General features: G+C 44.5%; 1 protein-coding gene across 3 annotated transcripts in view; it reads left to right on the top strand.

The window, feature by feature from the left end:
• LOC144763144 (uncharacterized) overlaps positions 1 to 27,447 on the top strand; it is a 268,884-nt gene that overhangs the window by 138,542 nt on the left and 102,895 nt on the right. For 2 of the 3 annotated variants that reach the window (XM_078648466.1, XM_078648464.1), the window contains 2 exons: positions 4,089 to 4,228; positions 25,827 to 26,000. In XM_078648466.1, the coding sequence (XP_078504592.1) occupies positions 4,089 to 4,228; positions 25,827 to 26,000 (314 nt within the window). The remainder of the gene's footprint in view (positions 1 to 4,088; positions 4,229 to 25,826; positions 26,001 to 27,447) is intronic. The other variant, XM_078648465.1, reaches the window with a different exon arrangement.

The following is a 27,447-nucleotide window of genomic DNA, read 5'->3' as shown; positions in this document are numbered from 1 at the left end:
CTCACCCTCACCCTCACTCACCCTCACAACACATATTGTGTTACAACTATTGGCATTGTAAATAACAAAGCTATTAATTTCGCTATTTTCAAAACAAGCACATAAATAAAAAATGTGTCCTTTACAATACCAATAGCTCAAACTTTCCTAATGCGAGACCTATTGCATTGCTGTGCTTCTCTCCCCTGCTGCACTCTCCTGCTCTCTAGAGATGTGGCCTAACGACCAGAGCTGCCATCTAAGTCACGTAAATACAAAACATGTTGCATTCCAAATGCTATAGGTGTCACATTCGCGAAAGTTATAACTATTGGCATTGTAAATGACAAAGCCATCAATTTAGCAATTTTAAAAACCAACAAATAAATAAAATATGTCATTTACAAGACCAATAACTCCAACTTTTCTAATGCGAGACCTATTGCATTTCCAATGCTTGTTATTTATGTATGTATTCTATGGCTTAGAAACCATACCATGCTTTTACAGAATTATTTTATGGTACTCTTCTTGCTGTACGCATTATACTTTGCTGCCAGTATTACGATTGTTGCAAAAAACACAGTTGATGGACAGAATGTAGAACAATGTCATACATTCATCCCAGTATAAGGATCTGGGCCTAAATCCGTCGTTTTTTTGCACTCCACACCACCCTGGGTTGGACACTGGCTATATGCAAATCAGCTCTGACCCTGTGCCTCATGGGAACAGTCCAGTCCGAACTACCAAGCCATGTCTTTCCCAGACCGGAATCAAGCATCCAAGGACCGGTTTCTGACTATCAGCCTTCATCAGCCTGGATAGCTTGACTCCAGTGGTGTGGAGAGCCTGGGACTCACGTCTGAGCATACCCAGCCCACTCGGGGTGAAAATTGCAAAAAACACAGTTAATGGACAGAATGTAGAACAATGTCATACATTCATCCCAGTACAAGGATCTGGGCCTAAATCCATCGTTTTTTTGCACTCCACACCACCCTGGGTTAGACACTGGCTATATGCAAATCAGCTCTGACCCTGTGCCTCATGGGAACAGTCCAGTCCGAACTACCAAGCCATGTCTTTCCCAGACCGGAATCAAGCATCCAAGGACCGGTTTCTGGCTATCAGCCTGGATAGCTTGACTGCAGTGGTGTGGAGAGCCTGGGACTCACGTCTGAGCATACCCAGCCCACTCGGGGTGAAAATTGCAAAAAACAGTTGATGGACAGAATGTAGAACAATGTCATACATTCATCCCAGTACAAGGATCTGGGCCTAAATCCATCGGTTTTTTGCACTCCACACCACCCTGGGTTAGACACTGGCTATATGCAAATCAGCTCTGATCCTGTGCCTCATGGGAACAGTCCAGTCCGAACTACCAAGCCATGTCTTTCCCAGACCGGAATCAAGCATCCAAGGACCGGTTTCTGGCTATCAGCCTTCATCAGCCTGGATAGCTTGACTCCAGTGGTGTGGAGAGCCTGGGACTCACGTCTGAGCATACCCAGCCCACTCGGGGTGAAAATTGCAAACAACACAGTTGATGGACAGAATGTAGAACAATGTCATACATTCATCCCAGTACAAGGATCTGGGCCTAAACCCATCGTTTTTTTGCACTCCACACCACCCTGGGTTAGACACTGGCTATATGCAAATCAGCTCTGACCCTGTGTCTCATGGGAACAGTCCAGTCCGAACTACCAAGCCATGTCTTTCCCAGACCGGAATCAAGCATCCAAGGACCGGTTTCTGGCTATCAGCCTTCATCAGCCTGGATAGCTTGACTCCAGTGGTGTGGAGAGCCTGGGACTCACGTCTGAGCATACCCAGCCCACTCGGGGTGAAAATTGCAAAAAACACAGTTGATGGACAGAATGTAGAACAATGTCATACATTCATCCCAGTACAAGGATCTGGGCCTAAATCCATCGTTTTTCTGCACTCCACACCACCCTGGGTTAGACACTGGCTATATGCAAATCAGCTCTGACCCTGTGCCTCATGGGAACAGTCCAGTCCGAACTACCAAGCCATGTCTTTCCCAGACCAGAATCAAGCATCCAAGGACCGGTTTCTGGCTATCAGCCTACATCAGCCTGGATAGCTTGACTCCAGTGGTGTGGAGAGCCTGGGACTCGCGTCTGAGCATACCCAGCCCACTCGGGGTGAAAATTGCAAAAAACACAGTTGATGGACAGAATGTAGAACAATGTCATACATTCATCCCAGTACAAGGATCTGGGCCTAAATCCATCGTTTATTTGTACTCCACACCACCCTGGGTTAGACACTGGCTATATGCAAATCAGCTCTGACCCTGTGCCTCATGGGAACAGTCCAGTCCGAACTACCAAGCCATGTCTTTCCCAGACCGGAATCAAGCATCCAAGGACCGGTTTCTGGCTATCAGCCTTCATCAGCCTTCATCAGCCTGGATAGCTTGACTCCACTGGTATGACATTGTTCTACATTCTGTCCATCAACTGTGTTTTTTGCAAGTATTACGATTGTTGCAGTTCATTTCCTCTGCATGAGAAAGAAGACTGTCCAATAAATACTTTTATTGAAAAACGCCCGTCTCTCTATTTCTCTGCACCTCTGGTGAAATGAAGCATGCACGATTGACTGAGTAAAATATCTATCTATTGTTTCCACTACTCTGAAGATCAGTTTTGTCTTGGAGAAACAAAGTTGTCATGTTTATGCTGTTGTCAGAAACTAATCCCTTCTTGTTCATTCGAGAAAGTTTCTAGTGACCTCTGAGCTAGCTGGCACTCACAATTAATTCTAGTATAATCGACAGAGACCTAGTAGACCTCAGTCCTACGTCTAATCTATAGGATATATTATTCCAATGCGCAGAGCCTATTGGGAATATAGGAACTACCCTACACAGGGGCATAGGCCGTGCACTTGTGTTCCCTTATGACCATGGTGTGATTTTCATTTTTTGAATCTCTGCATCATTGGAGTGGTGCAAATCTGCACCAAACCTGATATGCTGAGCAAGCTTCATCGGCCACAGTACTTTTAATACAGCATTTCACTAAGTGCCATGTCACTGCCATCACCAGCAAAGCTGCCCACCTTAAAGATTTCTAGAAACAGTCTAAGCTGCTATCGAAAATGTCCTCATACGTCCTAAGTGCACTTTAGTATGTGGGTTCTAGCCTCTTTATGACACCCAACTTGTACCTTCCTTGGAGGTACTTTTGAAAAATGTTGACAGGAAAGTGGACGCCTCCTGTTAAAACAGTATTTTCTCCTAAATTCTGCCAGATGTGTACAGTTACGTTGATGAAATGGATCACCTGACAATCACATTGCTGAAATGGGGATACCAGGAACATGGTGTACACCCTATTGCATAGCCTATGCTTAAAATAGTTGCAACGCTCCATAATCTCAAATGCGCATGTTCACCTTTTATTGACACTACCTCATTTAGATGGGTAGATGAAATTTCATGAAGACCGTTTTTCAGTTGAGATTGCATTCCCACACACAATGGTTTGCAATATATATGAAATGGAAAAATACTGTTCAACTTTCTTAAGGGAAATTATGACTCCCACATTTTCCTGTTGCAGTCTTTGGGCTCGATTACAGCCATTTTGTGAACCATGGCAAAATGAAATGTGTAGCAAAGCTCCTTCCAAATGTAAAGTCCCACTCCTGAGTCATGAAATCAGGTTTTTGGGATTTTATGTTAAAAAGTGTGCTTAAAGGTTGCCTTTACAGCAGGATATTTGTATCACATTTGCTCATGCAGGTTTTTCCTCTATGAAAATTCCACACAGGTAAATGTTTTGCCTTCCTGTGCTTCTTGAAATATTCACAAACTCATAAAAAGTACCAAATGAGCTTCAAATTTAGGAGTAATTTTATGCAAACGGATGTCATGCTTTTCTTACTGGCCTTCAGCATCTGTTTACACCATGCTTGCTGCTTTCAATGGACTTTACATGATCCCGACTTTGTACCACCACTTGTTCTACTTACAGGAGAGCAAGTGTCAGCTGTCTAAATGAATTAATCCTTGTGATACCTTGATGTGATGGTGTTACCCTACATGCACTTTTTGGAACTTCTTGCAGGTAACTGAAACACAATCCAGTTGCCTCACACATCGAGAAACAGCATTACAACCAATAGGCAGGTTCTCTGTGAAGAAAGAAGAACCATCACACAGTTCTGAGGATGAGTTGGAGGATTCCTGGGCTAAAAAAACTGAAAAGTAAGAAACCCTCTTAAACGTTCGTAAAGTAAATGAAGTCTACGTGCACTGTGTGTATGCTTTATGCAACCCGTTGTGTTGCGATAAAAGCATACTCAAGACATAAACTATAAGCCTTGTGAATGTTTGCTATTTTGTGGAGTTTTTTAGCATGGTCTTTCTGAAACAGTCCTCTGAAGTGATGAATTTGTAAGTAATATCACGTAAACAATATTTTGTTAGAGGTCAACAATTGAGAACTGACTTCAAAACCATATTTATACCAAATATAAATAGCTGGATGAAACATTGACTCTTGTTAAATACACACCGGACATCAGATGAATATTTACCTCTCCTCGCTTTACTTAGAATAGTGAAAGCAGGTGAACAAGTAACTACATTTATCGTAGTTTCATTCAAACTAAAATGTACAGTTTGCCAGGAAACCACTGAAAATTATTGTGGTATGTACAGAGGACCTCATGGGTTCTTTCTAATCAGTTTCTTAGTTCCCTATTTATATGCCTCATTATGAGTTGTAAATTCCTTGCCCACTTACCATAATGTGTAATTCATCTAAAAACCATGTCTTTGGGGGCGCCTAGAGTGAGGCTGCATGATGGTGAGAGTGTGATTTGCTGATTACGGGCACGCCTAAAGTGCGTACAGCTGTTGCTGCCTGCAGTTACTGTGGGCCCTGCTCTGCGAAATACGGGCACGGCAGGGTGGATGCTGGAAGGTGAATGGAACCTCGGACACATCCATTCTGCTGAATATAGTGTGTGTTTTGTGGGGGTTCTCTTCAGGTGGATACTGTGGGCAATACTTTCTGAACCATGTATTGTAGGAAGCTGGCTCTGTATATACCATACCAAAGTAAGCTATAGTATGCACAGTGTCCAGTGGAACCCCAAAAGAAGGCCGAGTTAAAAGTAGATAATACCTTACACTCTATTTGTGGTAGTGTGGGTGAGCAGTAAGGCTTTTATCAGAGTGCAGTGTTAAGGATTTATTGTACACAGGTAAGAAATTATGTCACATTGTCAAAGACTGAACTCAGACCAATTTGTTTTGTACTGAAACAATATTATTTAGTTATATTTTATTTTCTAGACCCAAGCCAGACATGGTACAGGTAAGTATAATAATACTTTGCAAGATTTATGCAGTAGATTACAATTGAATGCATACTCCATGCAGTTGGTTGATTTACAGGTAAGTCAACAGTCAAAATGATTTTTCAGTTACTTTGTAGATTACAGTGTACGTTACTTCGTGGATTACTTTTTAAGTTGCTTTTGCTAAGCATTGTGATATGCCTAGATAACACAGTTAAACATTTCCTAGAAAAAAGGTAAGTAATTCAGTTTTTACACATTTGCAGTTTCTTAGGGTTTTCTTGCAAACCAACTCCACACTTAAAAGATTTTTCACAGAAAAGCAGTGAATGCAGTCCCATGGGAGGAAATAATGTGATCGGTCTACGGGTAAGTACTCGGTCTTAGGAGTTGGTTTCCTGGGGTTGGAAGCAGCGTCCCCCCGGGTCAAGGATGTACTCTCAAAGCACCCTCAGCAGCACTAGGGCGGCCGGGTGGAGAGACCCAATGTTATCCAATGGGGGAAAGTAAGGCTCCAGTTGGTGGCTGCTCACGAACATGCCACAAGGTTGTGGGAGCAAAGCTCCTGGACTTAAGATCAGGGCAAAGGGGGCTCTTTTAGCACACAAGTTGCACCCACCGTGGCTCATGGGCGGCCAGGTGCAGGGTGCTGATTTGGTGTCAGGGCAAAGGGGGGGGCTTTTTTAGCACACAATGTGCACCCACAGCAGCACAGCGGCGGATGGGTGCAGGGTGCTGATTTGGCATTGGGTGCCCTGTTGGTTTCAATGGGGATCCTCTGGTTGCAGCAAACACAGCAGGCTTGGGGATGAAGACCTTCTGGGGCAACCACTGGTTGGAGAGGTAAGTTGGGATGTCTTGGGATACAGGGACACCTTGGCTGGGACACCCAAGGCTGTGGGACGTCTGGTGCAGGGTTGTCTTTTGATGACGAGTTTCTATTACTGGCTCCGGGATCCTCCAGAAAATGGCAGCAGGCATCGGTTGGAGACTTGAGGCAGGCCAGGGATCACCAGATCCCAGTCCAGGATCGCCGGGGAGACGACCTTGTGGTGTTAGGCCACTCGAACTTGGGCTGTGGGCGTCAGGTGCAGAGAGGCGCAGACTCACAGATTTGGCCGGAGCCAGAGTTCGTGGGTGAGCCAATCTGGTGCTCGTGGGGGACAAAGTCTGGTTTGGGAAGGCAGGGATCTTTGGGGCAGCTGGCTGCAGGACACACCTGGATTTTGCTGCTGTCGGTTGAGGTCGAGACAGGTCGGTAGGGCTGGGGCCAAGTCAGTTGGTGTCCTTGTCTTCTTCAGCACAGCTCTTCTTGTTTCTTCTTGTCTAAGGAGGCAAGGTTTAGAGTTGCCCCTAAATACTACATTTAGGAGGAGTTACAGGTAGATACAGGTCGGGCCAATGGGCCCATTCCTTGGGGTGAGACAACCCCTATTATGCCACCTTTAGGAGAGTAGGGTCTGCTATCCTATGGTCACCCCATTTTTTTTGCTTTTTGCTTCACTGGTTTTCGATTTAATGTGGCTGTGGGCCTGCCAATCAGACCCACAGCCCTGCTGTTCTCTCTCTAAATTCACAACCATGTACTTTAGGTACATCACCTATTGGGATTGGGTCACCTTATGAGCCCCTGTACAGTGTACTATAGGTACCCAGGGCATAGGAGCATCCAAGGCCTACCAGGGGCTGCAGCATATCTTTTACCACCCTTGGCTGGCCATCCAAACTGACACAACTGGCTGATCACTCAGCTGGGGCAAGGTCGTGTAATCACCCCTTCCTTAGATATAGTATACCTATGTCTAACCCTATATCTGGACACATATGCACCTATAAGTCACTCCTATGGCAGGCCTTCACAATCCTGAAGGCAGAGTGCTTGGTTTTATGTGAGATGGTGCTCTAGCATGAGCTGAACCTGTCTGCAGCTTTCGGAACCACGTCCTTATAGCTGTTCCAGGATATTGCCATACCATATACTCTTAAGTGCATTATGAACCTCGCGGTTAAATGCTATCTTTGGTTTGGCTTTATCAAAACATGTCGTGTAAGGTGTCATACGCTTTGGAATACTACCCTTCTGGCGACGGGGGTAGCATTCCACCCTTCTAGAGGCAGAAGACATGTTACTTTCCTTAATCCCGGTTAAAGTTAACCAGAGCCTCAGCATCACAAAATGGATGCTGCTGCCACAGACACAAGTCTGACCTCCTGCTGCTGGGAGTCCTTCCACCGAGGGAGGCTCGGACAATAGGTTTCCTGTCACAGGGAGGTGCTAGCACTACCTCAGACAGGAGATAGTGGATTGGGGCAGGGAGGGCTGAATGAAAGGCGACACTGCCTGAGGCACACAAGGTGTCCCATGCATAGGCCAGTTCAAACCGGTGCGAAACTGGACAAAGGGAAAGGGGTGAAACCACCCCCTTCCTGGGTCCCACCCATAGGAGGGACCTAGCAGGTAATCCAGCCCCTTGATTTTGAATAAAGGTAGGAGCTGTGTCCCAAGACTTTAGATAATCCTGACTGAAACTCTGATACGAAACTCTGGATCCTTCGACATCCTACTCGACGTAGAAGACTGAAGAATCTCCCTTGTGGTCAAGGAGTGACCACCCTGTGCAAGCAGGTACCATCAAGCGCTCAACGGTTTGCTTTGTTGTTGCTCCCGCCGGAGCTCGAACGACAGAGACCGACAAGAACCGGACTTCCAGACATCCAACAGCCCGATCCACAGCCACAGCAAAGCTGAGACCTGTGGAGGCGACGTGAGACGTGGCACCGGCCATCTTTGAAAGCCAGCGAAGTGCTTTCTGTGCAGCTCCTGAGGCACCCTCGAAGCTGTGCATTGGGGATTGAGAAGCCCCAGCCCCGAGCATCATTTGCACCAAAGATCACCTCTCCACACTCACCAAGTGCTGCGTGGGGCCCTTTTGCATTTTCCTGCTCGACGCGTCTGTCCGGTCACTTGCCCGTTGGCTAGTGGCCTCTGCGACGACGAACCTTCGAATTTTTAACGCTGGTCTGGTTGCTCCAGACTGGCCCTTGCTCCCCTGAAAAGGAGCAGCCCATCAGACCTTGCTGGTCTGATCCAGAAGCCATCCTCGATTCCTGCGTGGGTTGCATTTGCCAAGGCCTGTTGACTCTGAATCGAGATTCGACAGCGAGAGCCTTCGTGGGACAGTCCGTGCCCAGCGCCTGGTCGTCGTCGACACCTCCTGGTCCACGTGGCAGCGGAGACAAGCTTCACGACATCACTTGATCGCAACCCAACATCGCCTGGTTCCTTCCTGGTCACTGGCTAGTGACCCAGACTTTGTCCCCTCTGCTTTCAGGTACTGTACATCTTCGATCCACCCTTGGATCCAACCGTACTCTTCTCTCCTGGTCGCCTGCAGCATCTTTTCTCCAAGGCTCCATAGAACTCCACGACGAAACCCGACACACTTTGACACCTATGCACCCGCTTCCTGTGGGTGAGGTAACGCGAGTACTGCGGTGCTCCTGTAAAGGTTTACATCCCTAGTGTTCTAGTTTTAAGTGGTTAAGTTCTAGTCCAGTCGGAAGACTTCCAAATCTGCAACTTTCTAACTTTAGGCACCCACTGACTTCTATAGGTGCACGTGTGTGCATTTAGACACTGCACCCGCATCCTGTGGGCCTCCCACGTCCTAACTGCTGTTAGTCCAGTATAGCCCCAGCGATTCCCAAGGCCCTAGGCCTTACCATTGTTCGTGACGTGGTTCTTATACCACTATTTTAGTATATGGTTTTATGGGCCACCAGGGCCTATCCATATTTGTGCAACTTTTGTATGTTATATTAAGTTACTTGTTATACGCTTGTGCTCCTGTGCTCATAAAGAGTTAAGGGGATCTATTTAGAAATAAATCCATATATATTTTGAATATATAACCTGTGTGGTGTCCTTTCATTTGGTATTAAAATGTTTGCATATGGTAAAACAGCTGGCTTCACATGCCCTCTTGAGTGTAGCTTAAGACTGCTTTTGTCCATGCTACCACTAGGATAGCTTGTCTATAAGGTTGACTTTACAACCATCACCATAAGGGTTGTTTGGACTGGTACAAGGTGGTCACTAGAATAGTGAACATCATATACCAGGCCAACTTCTCACACCACCCTCCAGTGGAAGGAGGGCATAAGACTCACCCTAGTTGGCTAGGTCCCCCATCTGCAAGATGGCAGGGACTGAGAGTTGTGCTTCACCTTCACCTCCTCACCTTAGGGGTGGGGTTGGCAAAGGTGGGCACACTTCACCTAACTTGGTTTTCCTGCCGATTCTCCCACCTAAAGTGGGGGTCTGAACCGGTGGGGGGCAGTTCGCCAGTTGCTGGTAGCTCACAAAGGCAGCAAGCCTTTGAAGCATCCCCTTCGTGGACCTTGCCCATCCTGGTGGAAGAGGCTTGGCACCTCGTCCCAGGATGTGCTTTGTTTCAGGACCCAGATAGTGGCAGGCTCTCATTCCAGGGGTCCATAAATATGTCTGGTGGTGGCAGCTGGCGAGCAGCCTCTCAGCCAGAACACTAGACTTAGGGCATTTTTCAGGGAGCATCTCTAAGATGCCCTCTGAGTGCATATATCATAAAATCCCACACTTGCATCAGAGTGGGTTTATTGGGCTGAGAAGCTTGATACCAAACTTCCCAGTTTACTGTAAAGCCATTATGGTGCTGTGGAGTTCGAAATGACAAACTCTCAGACCATATACTCTTAATGGCATTTACTTTAATTACAATGTCTAAGAATTTACTTAGACACTGTAGGGGTATAGGGCTTATGCGCCTGTACTCTCACCTCTAGTATAGTGCACCCAGCTAGAGGGATGTCTTACCTATGCCAGAGTAGTGGATTGTAGGCATGGCACACAGGGATGTGTTCCATGTCGACTCTTCACTTTGTTCTGCACCAAAACACGCAGCCTGCAATGGCAGTGTATGGGTGTAAAGGTACAGGGCCTCTAAGGGTGGCACAATAAGTCCTGCAGCCCTTAGAGGACTTCCCTGGTCAAACATCCCTTGGTGCCTATGGTAACTTTTACAAGGGTTTTACATGTCAACAGAGAGTTTGCAATTGGGTTTTGCAACTGTACAGTTTATGGAAAGAACATAGGCCTGGGGTACCTGGTTGGCAGGAATCCAGGGCACACTCAGTCAAAGTACATCAACATTAGGCAAAACGTGGGGTGCAACCATGCAAAAAGAGGCACTTTTCTACATGTATTGAATGAGTCACAAACATAAACTGATTATACCAATGATTGCTGCAATGTTTTTATCTATTGCCTTGTTATATTTTTAAGTTGATGGCTGTTTACAAAACATGTTTTATATGATATGTATAGTTTATGTACATGCATATGATTTTATGGCAAGACAGGAGGCCAGCATCATGCATACAACTTTTATTTCCCACTTCTGAGCAGCAACTTTAAAAGTTCCAAAGTAGAACACAACTACATCACAAAGTAAAACAGAACTCCAAGTCCATATAAAAGCCCATGACTCCTATGATCTTCCTCTTCTGTTTGCTGCTTCTAAGCAGATAAGTATTACTCTTGCCATTTCTGTTTTTCTTCTAATATGCAATGCTTACATTTGATTGTATATTTCCATGATGAAATAGTTGCTATACATGTATATATAATGTAGTGTAGTATTATTAATAAACCCAATTTATAGGTTTGGGGCGTTAATTTTTGTATAGGGTTAACCTTCCACTTATTCAAAGATTTCTCTCTAGAGGAAAAAAATAATAATAAATATTATTGATATGATTTTGACAGTGAGGGGATGTAAACCATTAAAACGGATTAATCCTTACTTGAATGTCCTCTGTCTTGATTGACATTTGCTGAGCTACCTCTGAGCTACGGCTATTCAGCGCGACGAGCACTTGAACGCTTTACCTCGATGCACGGCCGTGATGCATGAGGCTGACACCACCACTTGTAAATCCTCCAAGCATGACTCAGTGTGTAGCGAGTCATGCTATTTTCTAAAGGCGATTCCTCTTGCCAGGCCTTTGGAAGGCAGATTATACATCCCACAGTCACCTGTTCGTTGCTGGGCTACGTGTATTGCTGGCGGTTTACAAGACAGTAACGAGAACCAAACATTGCACATAATGAGATGTCAACTCTTTATGTGGTTTTGGTGTGAAATTTCCTTATTATCTTAATTGTTTTAAGACAAAAAAACATAAGGCAAGAAAAGATGACCAAACAGGAGTGTAGGAAGCCATCTCTGTATATACTATACCAAGGTAAGGTATAGTGTGCACAGAGTCCAGTGGATCCCCAGAAGTATAGCAGAGGCTAAATTAGATTATCACTAACAACTCTATTTGTGGCAGTGTGGTCGAGCAGTTAGGGTTATCAGGAGGGTGTGTTAAGCATTTATTGTATTCTCTCAATCAAGACTGATGGCACACACCGAGAAGCTGAATACAGACCAATTAGGTAAGTATAAAAAAGGTATACTTAGATTTTATTTCTAGAACCAAGCAGGACTTGGCACAGGTAAGTAGGATGTACTTTCAAATGCAACATTTAATGGAATTTGAATCGTTATAGGTTTGTATTTGCTATAAAAACAGTTTAGAATACAGCAAAATTACTTTTGATTAATTATCCCCTCGTGGACTTACAAAACACAGGTAAGTAGGACAGTTTTTGGTTTAACGCACAGTTACTTTTCTTTCATACAAAAATAGTTCAACACGTTGAACGTTTTTTGGAGGAAAACCATAACATGGGATCCTATGGGGGAAAAGAAGGATAGCGGTTTGCAGGTAGTAAACAACCTGCAAGATTAGCTTTTTGGGGTTAGAACCAAGGTTCCCCAAGGTCCAGTTAGGTACTCAATTCGCAACACCAGTGGCACTGGGACGGCTGGTTGCAGAGGGTGGGGGCCCAATGTTAGCCAATGGGGCTAGGAGGCCTTTGGTCAGAGGCTGCTCACGAGTAGACCACTCGGTTGTGGGAGTAAAGCCCCTGGATTTAGGATCAGCACTGCAGGGGCCAAAAATCAGCACAGGGGCTGCACCAGCAGCTGCACTGCGGTGGCCAGATGCAGAGTGCCAAGAAGACATCAGGGCCCTGTGGTTTCCAATTGAGATCTCCGGTTCGAAAAAAAGGCTGCAGGCTTGGTCAAGTAGGTTTCCTGAGGGTGACCACTGGCAGGAGAAGTAAGTTGGGTTCTTGTGGTATGCCTGGACACCGTCAGTTGAGCCACCCAAGGCAGTGGTGAGTTGGCTGCAGGCGTGTCTTTTAGTGTTGGATCTTTTTACTAGCTCCAGTCACGGTCGTGGAGGGGGCCCTCAGATTGAGGCTGTAGGCATAGGTCTGAAGCTCAAGGTATTTCCGGGATCACCAAATTCCAGGTCAGGATCACTGGGGAGACTTCCTCGTGGTGTTGATCCACTTGGACTCGGGCTGTGGGTGTCGGGTGTAGAGTGGTGCAGAATGATGCAGAACCACAGAGCCTCCTGGATCCAGGTTCTATGTTGGAGTCTTTCAGATGAAGGCAGGGCAGGTCCTTCAACTTCTGGGTGGCTGCTTGACATGCTGGGGTTTAACTGTGAGCAGGTCAGAGTCGGGACAGGCCATTAGGGCTTTGGGCCAAAGCAGTTGATGCCCTCTTCTTCCTGGGTCAGCACGGCTCTATGGTCCTCCTTCTTTCTTCCTCGAATCCGAGGAGGCAAGGTTCAGGGTCGCCTCTAAAAACTAAATTTTGGGGTGTTACAGGCGTGTGCAGGTCGGGACCAATAGGGTCCCTTGCTTGGGGCAGTACACCCTCTATTATGCCACCCCCCAGTGGAAGGGGTCATGAGCCTCTCTCTATTTGGCTGTCCCCACATCTTCAAGATGGAAGGGGCTAAGATGGGTGCTTCACCACTCCCCCCACACCTGAGAGGTGGGATTGGTAAAGGTGGGCACACCTCTCTTCCTCACTTGGTTTTCCCGCCGATTCTCCTGACCAAAGTGGGGGCCAGAAACGGGATGAAGCCAGTTGCGGGGGGCAGCAAAAGGCGGGGGCAGCAAAAGGTGGGTCAGCCTACAAAGGCGGCAGGCGTTTTAAGCTTCCCCTTTGTGGACCCAGCCCATCCTAGAGTAGGAGGCATGCCAGCTCTACCCAAGGTGGACTTTGTTTCTGGACCCAGAGAGCAGAGGCCCTCTACCCAGGGTCCAGAAACCTGCCTGGTGGTGGAAACTAGTGGGTAGCGATTCAGGAACCACACCAGGGCTGGTCATTTTTCATGGTGCATCTCTAAGATACACTCTGAGTGCTTTTTACATTAATTCGTACACTGGCATCAGTGTTGGTTTAACGTGCTGAGACGTTTGCTACCAAACTTCCTAGGGTACAGTAAAGCCATTACAGAGCTGTGGAGTATGTAATGACCAACTCCCAGACCATATACTCTTTATGGCTTTACTGCACATATAATGTCTAAGAAAGGACTTAGACACTGTAGGGGTACGTGCTCATGCAACTGTACCCTCACCTGTAATCCAGTGCACCCTGCTAGAGGGGGGCTTACCTAGGTCTCAGGCAGTGGATTGCAGGCGTGGCACACAGGGAAGTGTACTATGACGACTTTTCACTTTTCTCTGCACCAGAACATGTACCCTGCAATGGCAGTGGATGGGTGTTAAGGTGCAGGACCCCTAAGAGTGGCACAATAGTTGCGGCTGCCCTTATAGCCCCTCCCCTGGTCACACTGCCCTTGGTACCCCGGGTTCCTTTTACTAGGGACTTACCTGTGGCCAGAGAAGTGCCAAGAACGCAGGCCCTGGGAACCTAAGAAATTTAAGAAATTGGTTGAAGCCCAGGAGAATGAGGAAGATTATTTAATTTCAGATGAAGAGGAACAAAACCTCAGGGGCTCCAGGTGGCAAATGTATAGGCGAGAGGAAACACGTATTAGGTGATGTTGAGAGAGGAGTCACTAGCGGCTCAAAAAGAAGGAGCGTCCGATGTCACGAAAATGATAGGCAGTCGAGGACTGCTATTGACTGTATGAGTTTGATCAGTTTGATGACTTTCATGATTATGACGAATTCGCACTGGAGTGGATTATAAAGATTTGGTTGATGGGTTTGATGAGAACTCAAAGAGAAGGAAAACATAGGGTGTTGGACCCCATGTGCGAAAAATTATTCGATCCAGGGGGAAATAAAATACCCTAGAAGTAAGGAGTGGTGGACCTTAGATCGCAAAGCTGACTGTATTAAGTTATGGATACGAAGGGCTTTGAAAAGAGAAGAAAGAAATGTCTCAAGACCAATAATTGATGTAAAAAGTTACTATGACCCCAACTATTAATCTGGAAAGGATCGCTTCAAAATGGGAAAAGACCTGAGCAAGGGCTTGGAAAAATCCCTAAAATCTTGTCAGGTCAAGGTTCTTGACATTCTTGGTCCTCTGGCAAAGATATTTGATTACATTGAGGAAGCATATGTTAAAGGAACGGACGTGAATATTCACCTGTTACAGGGATGGTGCCAAAGGGCTATATGCTTTGTGGGTAACCTGAATGCAGGCCTGCTAGCTGAAAGGAGGAAAACCATCCTCATGCGCATCAATCCTAAACAGACAGATTTCTGCATTAAAGAGACTAGGGATGAGGCAAAGGGCTTCTTATATGGAGATGGTATGGTGAAGAACATTGGCAAGTATATCCAAACCTTTACGGGCCTTGACAAGGGACATGTGATCGAGCATCACAGATCTGCACGGACTCAAAGATGGGGGCACCCTTTTCCCCACCTAACTACGCCGAGAACAGACTAGTCGTTGACACACACGTCAGCATGACGGCCAAACCTAGACCAATGAGAGACAGGCAGGAGGTGACACATCTGGCTTTCCGACAAATGAAAAGGGAAGCCAGAGAGCCGGAAGGAGAGATTAAGGAAGAAAGCGATGACGAATCGAAGGGAGAGGCCGACGAGGAGAACAACGGGAGCAGGAACGCCGAACCGGGCTGGATACTACTGACCAAAGAAGATGACTATGGCACATATCCAGAAGGGAGCAAACTGTTTCCACGCTGTTACATCCAGCGGCACCAGAGAGACGAAGGACGCTGAAATGACCCTTGCCACAACTCCAGAGGGCCGTGACTTCAGGCAAGTACATTTTTGGCAGTATTTCTCTGTTAAGCATTGGTGAGAGGGAAGGAAACTGAGCACCCCTACGAGAGATCGTCCTGAGTTTCCTCAGGACTTACATGAGTGCAGTCAGGTTAGAACTGGCACTGACACTAAAACACAAACTATTTGAACATAGTACACAAAGTACACAGGTGTGGTGACTGATTAATCAGAAGGAGCACGGAGACTGAACTGACGTCTTCTTTATACCAAGGGAAGAGTGATGCCAGAAGAAGACAACTTCCTGGGGTATTCCTATCTAGAGACAAAAGAGAGGGAACAAGGACGCAAAAACAAGGATCCTGGAGAAAACAGCCTGCCTGACATTACCCCAACCTTGATGCCTTTCTTTGTTGTTAAAGTCTCTTAGAACAAACATGACCAAATAAACCCTCCAAACCATAAAGAGTTTACGTCTGGCAGTTTCTGTTTCATGACCACAGCACATTACTCCATGAAAAGAGTGTTCTTCGGTAACAGTTTTTATGTACGGGCTGGGAGGAGAGGGCTACCTCCCAGCCAAAGATTCTTTAAGACCCAGTACCCAGGTTACCAGGGCAACGGATATCAAGGAGGGACCTATTACAGGCAACCCTTTGGTTTTTATCCTCAGAGAAGAAGAAATAGTAGACTAGGAGCATAGAGAGCCAGGGGTCGAAGCCAGAGCTCTTCAATAGGTCAAGGTGAGTATGAAGACAAATTCTTGTTCTACCCAAGTAAAAGTTGGGGGAAGGTTGAAATTGTTCGCACAACCATGGAGGCGAATAACAGACGACCCATGGGTAATTTCAACTGTAAAAGATTGTTTAATAGATTTGAATACTGAACCATATCAAGAGAAAGAACCAAGAGAGTTGATTTTCCTGAAAGATGTAGAAGATATTGGAACACTAGAAGTGCTTCAAATGTTAACATAAAATGCAATAGTGGAAATACAAGATGACAGGTTGGGTTATATTAGTACCCTTTTTCTGGTGGAAAAAGGACAAAGGGTGGAGATCTGTGATAAATTTGAGAGGGTTAAACAAAATTGTGACATACAGACATTTCTAGATGGAGGGTATGCATCTTTTGGGGGATATGTTGCGGGAAAGGGACTGGATGGTTAAATTAGATCTCAAAGATGCATACTTCACAATCCCAATTCATGTAAAAAGACAGAAACTGTTGCTTTTCAGATGGAAGGGACAATTGTACCAATTTCAATTTTTACTTTACATCAGGCCCTTGGTACTTCATAAAGATTTTCAGACCAATAGTTGGTTAACTGAGAGAGAGAGGGGCATGAGGTTTATAGTCTATCTAGACAATATTCTGATTATGAATCAGAATACAGAGGAGTTGAAAGAACATCTTCCAATGTTAAAAGATCTCTTGGTGTTGTTAGGATTCATAATCAATAAAGAGAAGTCTGTCTTTATATCGAGTCAGTCATTAGAGGTTTTAGGTTTTGTTGTATACACTTTGGAAAGTCAATTACAGCTTCCTATTGGGAAGATGAAGAAAATAAAAGAGGAAATAAAAAAGGTGATAAAAAAGGGTAATTTAAATTTAAGAGATGAAGCGTGTGTGATTAGACTGCTGTTATCATCGATCCAAGTAGCGTTCTCTGGTCTCTTACATTACCGGGCTCTACAGAGGCTAAAGAGAGCAGCCTTGACAAAAGGCTTATGGTATGGGGATAGAGTAGCATTAAATATGGAAACAAAGGAAGAATCAGGCTGTTGGATGGAGAATTTGGAAGCATGGAATGGACGTGCAATATTTGGCACAATACCAGATTTTGTTCTGGAGACAGATGCCAGTATGTCAGAATGGGGGGGCAACTTGCTCAGATCAGGAGACAGGTGGCATGTGGGATATGTTAGAAAGGATGGAACATATCATTTGTCTAGAAATGAGGGAAGGTTTGTTTGCCCTTTACTGTTTCAAGCAGTTACAAGGCTGGTCATTTTGGTTATAAGAGGACAATATGAGAGTTGTGACATCTGTCAACAATTTAGGGGGAAGCAGATCGAAGAGATTGGCAGACTTTGGAGCACAAGATTTTATTGAGAGCAGAATATTTTCCCGACATGCACAATATAGTGGCAGATTGGAATTCAAGGGACCTAACAGATTACAGCGATTGGAAAGTAGAGGTATGTTATTTCAGAAAAATACAGTTGGTCCCCTGGATGTGGACCTCTTCGTATCCAGGTTGACCTTCCAGTTACCAAATTGTATTAGTGGAGACCAGTTTCATGTGCGATGGCAGTGGGTCAGCTATGCAGGACTGCTCAGGGATGGAAGCATATGCATTTCCCCCTTCCTCAATGATACAGAGAGTCCTGTTACAGTGCAGGAGAAAGAGGTGTTGGATTGTCTTCGTGACACCTTTTTGGAGGGCTCGGGCATGGTTTCAGACTGCATTGGAATTATCTATGAAGAACTCCTTTTAATAAGATCCAAAATGGGTTTGTTAAACAGTTTGGAAGGGAGAAGCATCTGTTAGTTCTGTCTGTTTTGATTGACTTTTTAGTTTGGAAAGTTTAAGGGGATCGGGAAGATTCACAAAACCTTCGGAATCGGCTGCAGGATTACTCAATAAGTCTTGGGTACCAGGAACTAGGAAGAGATACCAAAGCCTTATGTTACGTTGGTACATGGCAAGGGATCTGGACCCCTTGGTGGCTGATGAGATAGCAGTCACTAATTTTTTTGTTAAATTGTTTGACAAGGGTATGGCTTACAGAACAGTTCATTGGTATTGTTCTGTGGTGATGGCAGGACATTCTTTCATTCCAGGTATTTGAGTAGGAAAGAGTCCTCTAATGTGTAGAGTCATGAAAGGGATAAGATTGAAAAGGAATCCCAAACCCAAGTATCAATCCCTCTGGGACGTACGTAAAATTAGTGCTAAAATAGTTTCAGAATTGGCCCAGTAATAAGTATCTAGGTACAAGAGAGCTATCATGTAAACTAGCAACTTTGTTGTGTTTAATATCCTTTAGAAGCGTGTTAGATGTGGGGGCCTTGGAAGTGACAGACAGATTTTATCAACCAACAGGGACCTTGTTTAAAAATGTTAAAAGAACAAAAACTTTGTCTGCTTCTATATTCCATCCAATTTTAGATAATTTACCTAAATTGTGTTGTTAAATGCATTAACCCCTTCCATGCTGATGACGGCCCCCAGCCGTCATGCACTACGTGGCTCGTGTGCTGATGACGGCTGGGGCCGTCATAAACCCGCCCACTCGCGATTCTGCCGCACAGGCGCAGAATCGCGGCCGCATGGAAGGGGTTAAAGAATCCGAATGTCGATTGATGTAGAAAATAAGTGCTGGTGTGTGATTTTGTATGTTAAATCTTTTCATGCGGTTACAAATGCAACGATTGCAAGATGAGTGAGATCCGCTATGAAAGAGGCAGGTTTTGACATGTCTCTAAGTTTGCAGCTCACTCAGTAAGGGGTTGCCTTGGCAAGTAAAACTTTTATGTCAGGTGGAAGGTTAGATGAAATTATGGAGGCAGCAGATTGGTCTAATGCGGATACATCTAGGAAATTATTTTTTAAACCTACAGACCATGTTTCACGCTGCCCTTTGAAAAACTTTGAAGATGCATAATGCCAGCCACGTCTTGCCATAAAATGTATATTCTTAAAGGTTCACTGTACAAAGAATCATGATTTTATTAAAGACGGGGAGGCTAGTATTATTCCACCAGACCCTCCCAGATAAAGTGGAGCATGTGGGATTGTTATGCTTATTCATATTAATGCTATATAGATTAATTTCTTTGGTATTGTCAAGTATTGAGGGATTTAGAAATTGAAGTTTCGTATATCCTTATGTTTGTATATATTTTTCAAATCAGGGAGAGGTTGATGTTTCAAGAGTACAGAAGAAGAGGATAAATTAGAAAATATAAACAAAATAGGAAGATTATAGGAGTCAGGCTTTTATAGAGACTTGAGACTTGTGATTAAGTTGTGTTCTACTTTGGAACTTTTATAGGTGCTGGTCAGAAGTTGGAAATGAAAGCTGTATGCATAATGCTAGCCTCCTTGTCTTTAATAAAATCACAATTCTTTATACAGTAAACCTTTAACACTCGACATTTGCATAAACCGTAACGATTCTTTACATTATTAAATATTCTTCTGTAGTAGGTATATAAAAAGGTCTATCTGGGGTTTTCTCATTGTACTTACATGCTTATTTGTCATACTGCTTGACAGTTATGCGGTCTCAACAAGCACTGGCTTTCCTTTTCACTGCGATCTGTGTCACTTCTTCCTGCCTCTAGAAAGACTTTGTAAGCTACATTTCTTAGGAGCAGAATTTAAAAGTTTTATTTTCAACAAGTTTACATCAATGAGCAGAATTTAAAAGTGTTTATTTTCAACAGGTTTGCATCCACAAATTGCATGCAAATATCCTCCGCCTGCTATGTTTCTTAAAATCCTGCATTCAGAATTGCCATACTATCATACTTTTGTTATTGTTACTTACGTCCATACTTTTTTTTCCTCAAAGTGCACCACTGTTTCCCTTCTGCCTGCCTCTCTTGTATACGCGTTTCTTTAAATCTCCTATCCATCTTAAGCTCTTGTGGAAACCATAACGATCTTATTAATTCCAGTAAGCAATTGCTTCTCACATGGCCCCCTCTGAGGACCACAGTTGTGTCAATAACGTACCACAAAGAAACTGCTCTGAATGCATGGAATGAGCATGCAAAACTAACCTCAAAAACGAAGGGACTGACCACTAACTTTGGGCTTCCGTGTAGCGTGCTACTCGCCGTAAATCAATTTGACGCCTCGTATGGGGTAGTAAGAGCTACATAAATGCAATTTAAATTTAAAACCCAGAATCAAGCACCTGCCTCAGATGCATCCCAAAGACAAACAGGGAGAGTCTGGTGCAACTGTGAGGCAGATTGAGTGGGACATAGTGATCGGACAGCTGATGCCTCTTAAGAGGCTCACTGATTGAAGATGGCACAGATGAGAGGTGCCAGGTGCAGGAGAGGCCTGAGTGTACCTGCAACCGGACGCTGCTATCAACAGGGGTTCTTGGTCGAAGACCCTGCAAGATTGGCTCCTGCTGCCAGGCGATATATGCTGGTTGACTGGGTGAGAGCCTTGTTTCTCCAGGGGAGATCTAAGATTGTTTGACAGTCTGGGATGCTATTGTACCATCTGATTGCAAGTGTGCCAAAAGAGGACTAATCCTGGCAAAGACCTTACCCTTCCCCATTCATCAGGCTTTGTGGTGTCTGTATTTTTTTGTTCAATACAGAAGGAGCCTCACCTTGCTTGTTCATATACTAGACAGACTGAGAGATCCCCTCCGTGACATACTCTGCTAATGGACAAAATAAACTCCTTAGTCAAGGCTTGTGGCACGTGTTATCACCCTCCCCTCAACTCGCCCGCCCCACCTCAAAAGACGGCAACAAGAATGGAATCTAGCTGGTGGTGTTTTGCTCATGCCCCCTAGATTTGAAGGGGTGAGGGTCAATCCACAGGGCCTTTTGAATGAGGTTCAAGGCCCCACCATGAGGTTCAAGTGTGGCTCACTGGTTAGAGGAGGCAGACCCTGAAGCGTAGGTCAGACCCGGAACCAGGGTTCAATTCCCGACGCGGCAGGGTCTTGAGCCCAAATGTCCACGGACTCGATAATTCTCGCTTCGGTGCCTACTCGAATCACGGGTTCACACTCTGCAACTCTGGGCAATAGCTTGCTTAATCTCCACTACGGCCCCCCCCCGGCGGCGGGATGCCTGGCTTTCACCTTGGGGATGCCCAGTAGGGGTTATCTCACAGGGAAAAAAGCCACGACGGGTTCCCAAATCAAGCGCCTTGAGACCTTGCAGTGATAAGGCGCTATATAAGAACCTTTGACATTTGACTAGGCTCAACCATTGTTGTTAGCTTTAGAGGAGAATGCGTTCCTACCATATATTGGGATTCCAGGCACACAGCACCTAATACCGCCTTGACTCAGGCTTTGGATTCACTGGAGGGATTCACGCATTAATTGCTTTGCAGAATTGGGTTTAGCCCAACCTTTATCCAATTAATTTCATTTCTTTATGTGCAACCCACTGCGCTTGCAAGTTAGTGGGGGTCATCTCCCCCTCTTATCTGACTAGCAGAGGCACCCAACGCAGGGCTCTTCGTCCCTGATCTAGTACACTATTGCAATGGAGCTACTTGCAGCTTGGCTGCGGAAGCACCAAGCTGAACTTGGACTGTCAGATATCCGAGGAAGTAAGTTAGTAGGGATATGGAGGTGATTTGACAGTTGCATTGTTGCATTGTTAGAGGAGCATCGCCAGGCTGTCACAGTCTATAGCTGGGAGATTAGCAGTTGCTAAAATGGTGATTTTGCCTACGTTTCATTACCTTTGTGAACATCCCCTTGCAGCTAATGAAAGGCTTTTTCAAGTCCATTATGATCGACTTAGCGTGGGCTGGGAAACAGCCAAGACTGGCATAGAGGGTGCTACCCTTGCCGTTTGACATGGGCATTATGTGTGTGCCTGACTTTAAATTATACTATTAATGTGTGTTTAGGCTCAGTTTGTACATCGAATTTTCCACCAACATTATATCAGACACAGGTGACAGTTGAGGCTGACCATGCTAATTCTTATTCATTGGGAGCAGTGTTTTTAACCCTCCGGTGCATCCTAAAAGTTGAGAATGACTCTGTGAAATGTGCAGGGTGGGCGTGGGATTGGCTGACTTGCGCAAACTGCCACTTGCCCGAAAATCTGACATTTTCACTCACAAAGAAAGTGCAGAACTTTCATCAGCTGAGGCGTATGGGGATGAAGATGATGGAGCATCTATATCTCAAGGATAATTTTATCACTATCTATGACGGTCTGGTTGCTATGGAGCGCACACCACTTGTCTTGTTCTTTAATCAGTGTTTGGGCAGTAGATGCAGAGAAATACACAGCACTTTTCCACAAGATCCTAAGAGCCTTTACGTGCTGGACTGCATACTGAGTGTAGCTTTTTCCTGGCAAGTGATAACACGGTTGTACTCCACCATGCAGGTCAGAGCTCCTGTTACTTTCCTAGAGCTAAATTTAAGCGGCAAACTGATCTAAATATCGATGTAACTGATACATGGCTACTGCTGTGCCCAGACAGGCACGTTGTCACCAAATTATTGACTAGCGCTGATCCATGTCAACGTTTTACAAAAACCGTATGTATGCCCATCAAGCTGCATAAAATGGTTCTAATGATTGATATATGTGGTGTGTGTTGCAACACTGCGGATTCAGGCTTTCTTCATTTGGCCTGGCAGTGCTAAAAATTTGCAAAGGTCTGGGCCTCAGTGCATGATTGCATTGGTGAGCTGGTGGGAGTCATTAAGCCAAAAATCAATTTTGTTTCCCTGTTAGCCTATGTCAAGCTGGTCCCTGCTAGTACGCGCAAGCTAGCTGCTGTAATGCTGCTTCTGGAAAAAGGCGGGTGGCAATGCAGTGGGGGCACAAAACCTCCACTCGTGCAATGTTGGCTACATGACATTTCATATTGTCCGGAAAAATGGGAGGAATACAATTCTTTGATGCAGGTCAACACCCATCCGAAAGATATCTTGGGCACATTCAGTATGTACCTGCCCTGCGGATTGAATACTCTCACGAAAACATGATGATACCCAAATTGAGACGAGAGTGCTGGACAATAATATTGAGCTTGCTTGAAGCGTCTTTGCATGTACTGCTCTGGTGCCACTGACTGTAATGCTCCTTCAGCCTGATGTGCGCTTTCATCTAAAGATGAAGTGGATTGTGATTTTAACAAATAAATGTGAATTGGGCATAATTTGCCCAAGGGTACTGTGGGATGGTGAAGGTACCCATGGCGGCACCTTCAAAAGAGTGATCTCATTTACTGTTTTGAGGGCAATGTACAAGTTGTATTATTAAAGTGCATTAAAAAAACCAAGACCTTGTCATCTGTCAGAATGAACAACAAGCATTGGCATAGCCAAAATATCTCGCCTTTGGGGCCTTATAAGTGTTTAGTTATCCAGCACAAAATCCTTGGTGCAACAGCATCAACTCTTGCATGGTGAAACACTTATAAGGTCGCAAAGGCGAGACCTATTGGCTATGCTAATGCTTGTTTTTCATTTGGTAAGGCTATAGAGAGGAAAGAGTAAAGGGAAAAATGAGGAGGTAGAGACACCCAGAGTAGGAAGGAAAAGTAGAATAATGAATATTTATGAATTACCATACCATATGTCTTTCATTGCTTCTTTCAAAAGAAAAAGATGTATTAATTTACAACTATTCTACCTTTACCCTATCAACTATCTACAAACCTGTCTAAAGATTAAAGTGAAAAGATTGTTGGATGTATGCAATGTTGTTTGGGATATTTTATAGTATAGTTACGTTAAAAAATAAATGATTTTTACTTATGGGAAAATCCCCACAGCATGTCTTGTGCAACAGAACTTTATCCCCTTGAAATAGCCAGTATGATTATGAAATAGGAAAGCAGGTTAGTAACCTTTCATAAGCAATTTAGACTCTAGCAGTTGTTTCAGGGATTTTCTTGACTTTTACATTGCACAAAAGGTGGTCATTTCTGTAATTTATCTGATCGAATAAACATAACTGTTTCTACTTGAAATAGTGTCACTCGTAGTGCACGCATGAAGCTTTGGTAGGTCACATACGAGCGCGCCGAAAGCATTGTCCTGGCAGCTGTGATGGTGTCTAGTTGGTCTGATGCTATGCGAAAACAAAAAACGGACTATCATGTCTTCCACTAGCTACCAGTAGGGAGCAGGGGACGTTTGATTCCTTCTTAAATATGAAAAGAAAATCACTGATGGAATAGAAGTTTGAGTAGTTGCTAGGGGCCGGGCTTTATTTGTTTATTTGGGGTTTTGTACATTATGCTTTATTTGTACTCATTTTGTACTTGATTTGATGTAGCAATTATATTGGTCATCAATATTTGATACTAATGTTACTGCCACTCTGTTTTGGCAGCCGGATATGCTTAGTGGGTTGGTACCTTCAATATTTGATAACACCAACATTGATATGTAGGTAATATTCCTGTATTATAATGCGAGTAAAGATCATTTTAACAAAATGAATAAATCAAAGAATCAAATATGGTGTAGGCCAAATATGCTTAGAAAGCATCTAACATCAAGTCGTATAGATAAGTCTCCCCCAAACATGAAAACAGCCCCACACTCCTTGTGAACATTCAGCCCAGTAACGGGCAGATGAGGCAAAGTCTTTAGCTAATAATAATGCTTGCATGCAAATTATAGCCTCCAGGGATCTTTCGGGAAGACATTCATAAAACCACACTCAGAGGGGGGAAACTCCAATTTACTTAGTAAGCAGCTGCCAAGTGTATTTAATTGTTGCATGTAAACATCTGGCGAAGACGGGCCCGCGGGGAGCCGCATACGTAGGCGGCACCAGAGTTCAAGTGACACATGAAATGCTTCACTGTGAACAAATAGTAGGCAACTATTGAGGCAGCGCGAGACGCAGACGTACTAGTTTAATTTTATGGACGTCCTAGAAATATTTACATAACTTGTCATTGCCACATGTCGACTGTTTACATACGTACGAGTTTTATAGTGCCCTACATGTAACCTTTCAGAGCCCAGTTTGGGATAGGAAGGAACACTGTCCAATCATGATAAAGAACGCAGCAGGTACAGAGTATAGAAGTAAAGCAGGAGGTCTCAGAATAACTGGAGGCCTTTACCTTTGCTCAGTTGAATTGTGAGGTGCGCTGCTCTTGCTGATGTTACGACCTGAAACACACTCGTTTAACCTCTGCACCAACAGGAAGTGAATGCCCTAGAAAACAGAAGGTAATTGTTTAATTAAAGATTTAATTGCAGTCCTTCCCTTTAGGCTAGGAAAATACCCCCGTTTCCCAGCTATTTAGTTGAACCTTACATGTGGCCATGATTTTTTTAAATTATGGTGAACGTGCATGTAATTTGTAAACAACCGCTGTCAAAACCAAAGCGTCTGACAGTTAAAACAAGCAATGGCCGCACGGGCCCGTGAATCTGACACGGCTGCGCGGCGCGAAAGTCAGATGGCAGCTGTGCACCTTGTGCGCGTGACAGTAAGCTGGTGGCCTGCAAAAGTAGAACTTTTAAAAGCCAGCTACTAAATGTCTCGCCATCGTAGCGCATGCGCTGGCTCTAGCGAGACCTAAAAACTAGGTGGGCTGTTATTCTTCTATTTATCTTGTTTCTAACTTTGGATACTTAAATAATTCCTATTCTCTGCCTTTTAATTTCAGCAAGCGGTTGAAGACCTTTCATTCCAACTCTTGCAGGTCTTCCATTGAGTCAGAGGATTTGGGTAAAATTCATGCAATTACAAGCTCGACATGTAATAACTTGTCAGTGAACCAGATGCCATCCAGTGCCGGAAACCCTCCATCCAGGCTCGCCTCTGTACAGTTTTTTGACGGGTATGTATTTCTAGTTTTATTAACATTAAATGATTTGGATAACATATCCAATAATCCAATTTTGTTCTACTTTGTTTTTTGGACTATATTTCTGCCATGGTACAGTTTATTTGGCAGCTCGGGCTTGAGCTGATTCTACAATCAAGATAATCACAGTAGAAAGGGAAAAGATATGGGGGATAAGTACTGGATCTGGAAAAATTATGGATTGTGAGGTTAATGATAAAGAGAAGCCACAGTAAGGAACCATGAACAAAGATGAGATTAGAGAGTGTGTGCTCTGTAGTGAAAGATACAATGGCTACATGGAAGTAATGATAAACTTTATTTTTCCTTATATCTGCTTTTGCAACTTTGTACTCTTCGTTTAATTTTTTTTGCCTGTGACTGATGTGAAATATGTGGTTGGTAACGATATTGATGTCAAAATATGTTTTGTTCCATTGTGTGGTCTGAATGTGAGCGAGAAGCAAATTGAAAACATTACGTATTACGTATTTATGAGTTAGTTTGTATATTGATAACACACACTCCAGGACTGAACAGAATCTGATGCCAAGAGATTCATAAAGAGGCTAGCAACCGAGAAGATTCTCAGAAAAGCGAGCATCTCAGTAGTTACCTGAAAGCATGTATAGAATGACGTTCTGTCAAGTGAAGCAGACCGTGGTTACGCATTCCAGGGCCCAACACTGAATTCATTTGGTTTTGGGAACTGTCAACACGAGTCAAGACCTCAGAGCGAAAAGGACAATTAGGGCATTGACAAAGAATGCCCCAGCCAGATATTTAGGCTCAGAGGAATTTGGGTGTTTGTGGGTTGGCGGTGAAAATTGTACAGTCCCCTTTCTCCCTGACTGGCAACCAATGTAGAGCGTATCTCATTTGGGGGGAAGGGAGGTGAGGGGGGAGCTCCTTTGTTTTCCAATGCAGAAAATTGGACATCCTCATTTTGGAAATGCTGAACTGAGTCAGTTGATTGTTGGGTCACTTCATGGAAGGCATAACTATAATCAAGTATTGAATTAATTAATGGAGAAAAAGCAGCTGTTCCAATAGATTATTCCTGATGTATCTTAATTTTTATTTAGGCGAACAAATAATATGAATAATGTTTCATAAGTGTTTAAATGTGCTCTAAAAGACCCTAACCTAAAATTAGGGTAAACAAAATGTAATCCTACTATGAAGCATATGGAAATGCAGGGGGGCGTGGCCAGCCAGCCATCATGGCGGACGCGATCCGATAGTGCTCCGCTCTCAGACCCCTACTTTTCCTGCAACTTATCCTCTCGAGGTGCTGCCTGCATCCTTGCTGTGTGTGGGCGGTGAGAGGACGTGGTGTGGAGCCCATGGTGCTCGTTAGCCCCCAGATTGGTCCTGTGGCAGTGGAGATTTTGCCCTAGCTGAGGCGGAGCGGCCCGGATGGGGAGAGGCGCGAAAAGTG

Source organism: Lissotriton helveticus, chromosome 6 (genome assembly GCF_964261635.1).
Source record: "Lissotriton helveticus chromosome 6, aLisHel1.1, whole genome shotgun sequence".
In the NCBI taxonomy this organism is placed as follows: Eukaryota; Metazoa; Chordata; class Amphibia; order Caudata; family Salamandridae; genus Lissotriton; species Lissotriton helveticus.
Note: the sequence above shows the minus strand (reverse complement) of the source record. Positions and strands in the feature narration are given on the sequence as shown.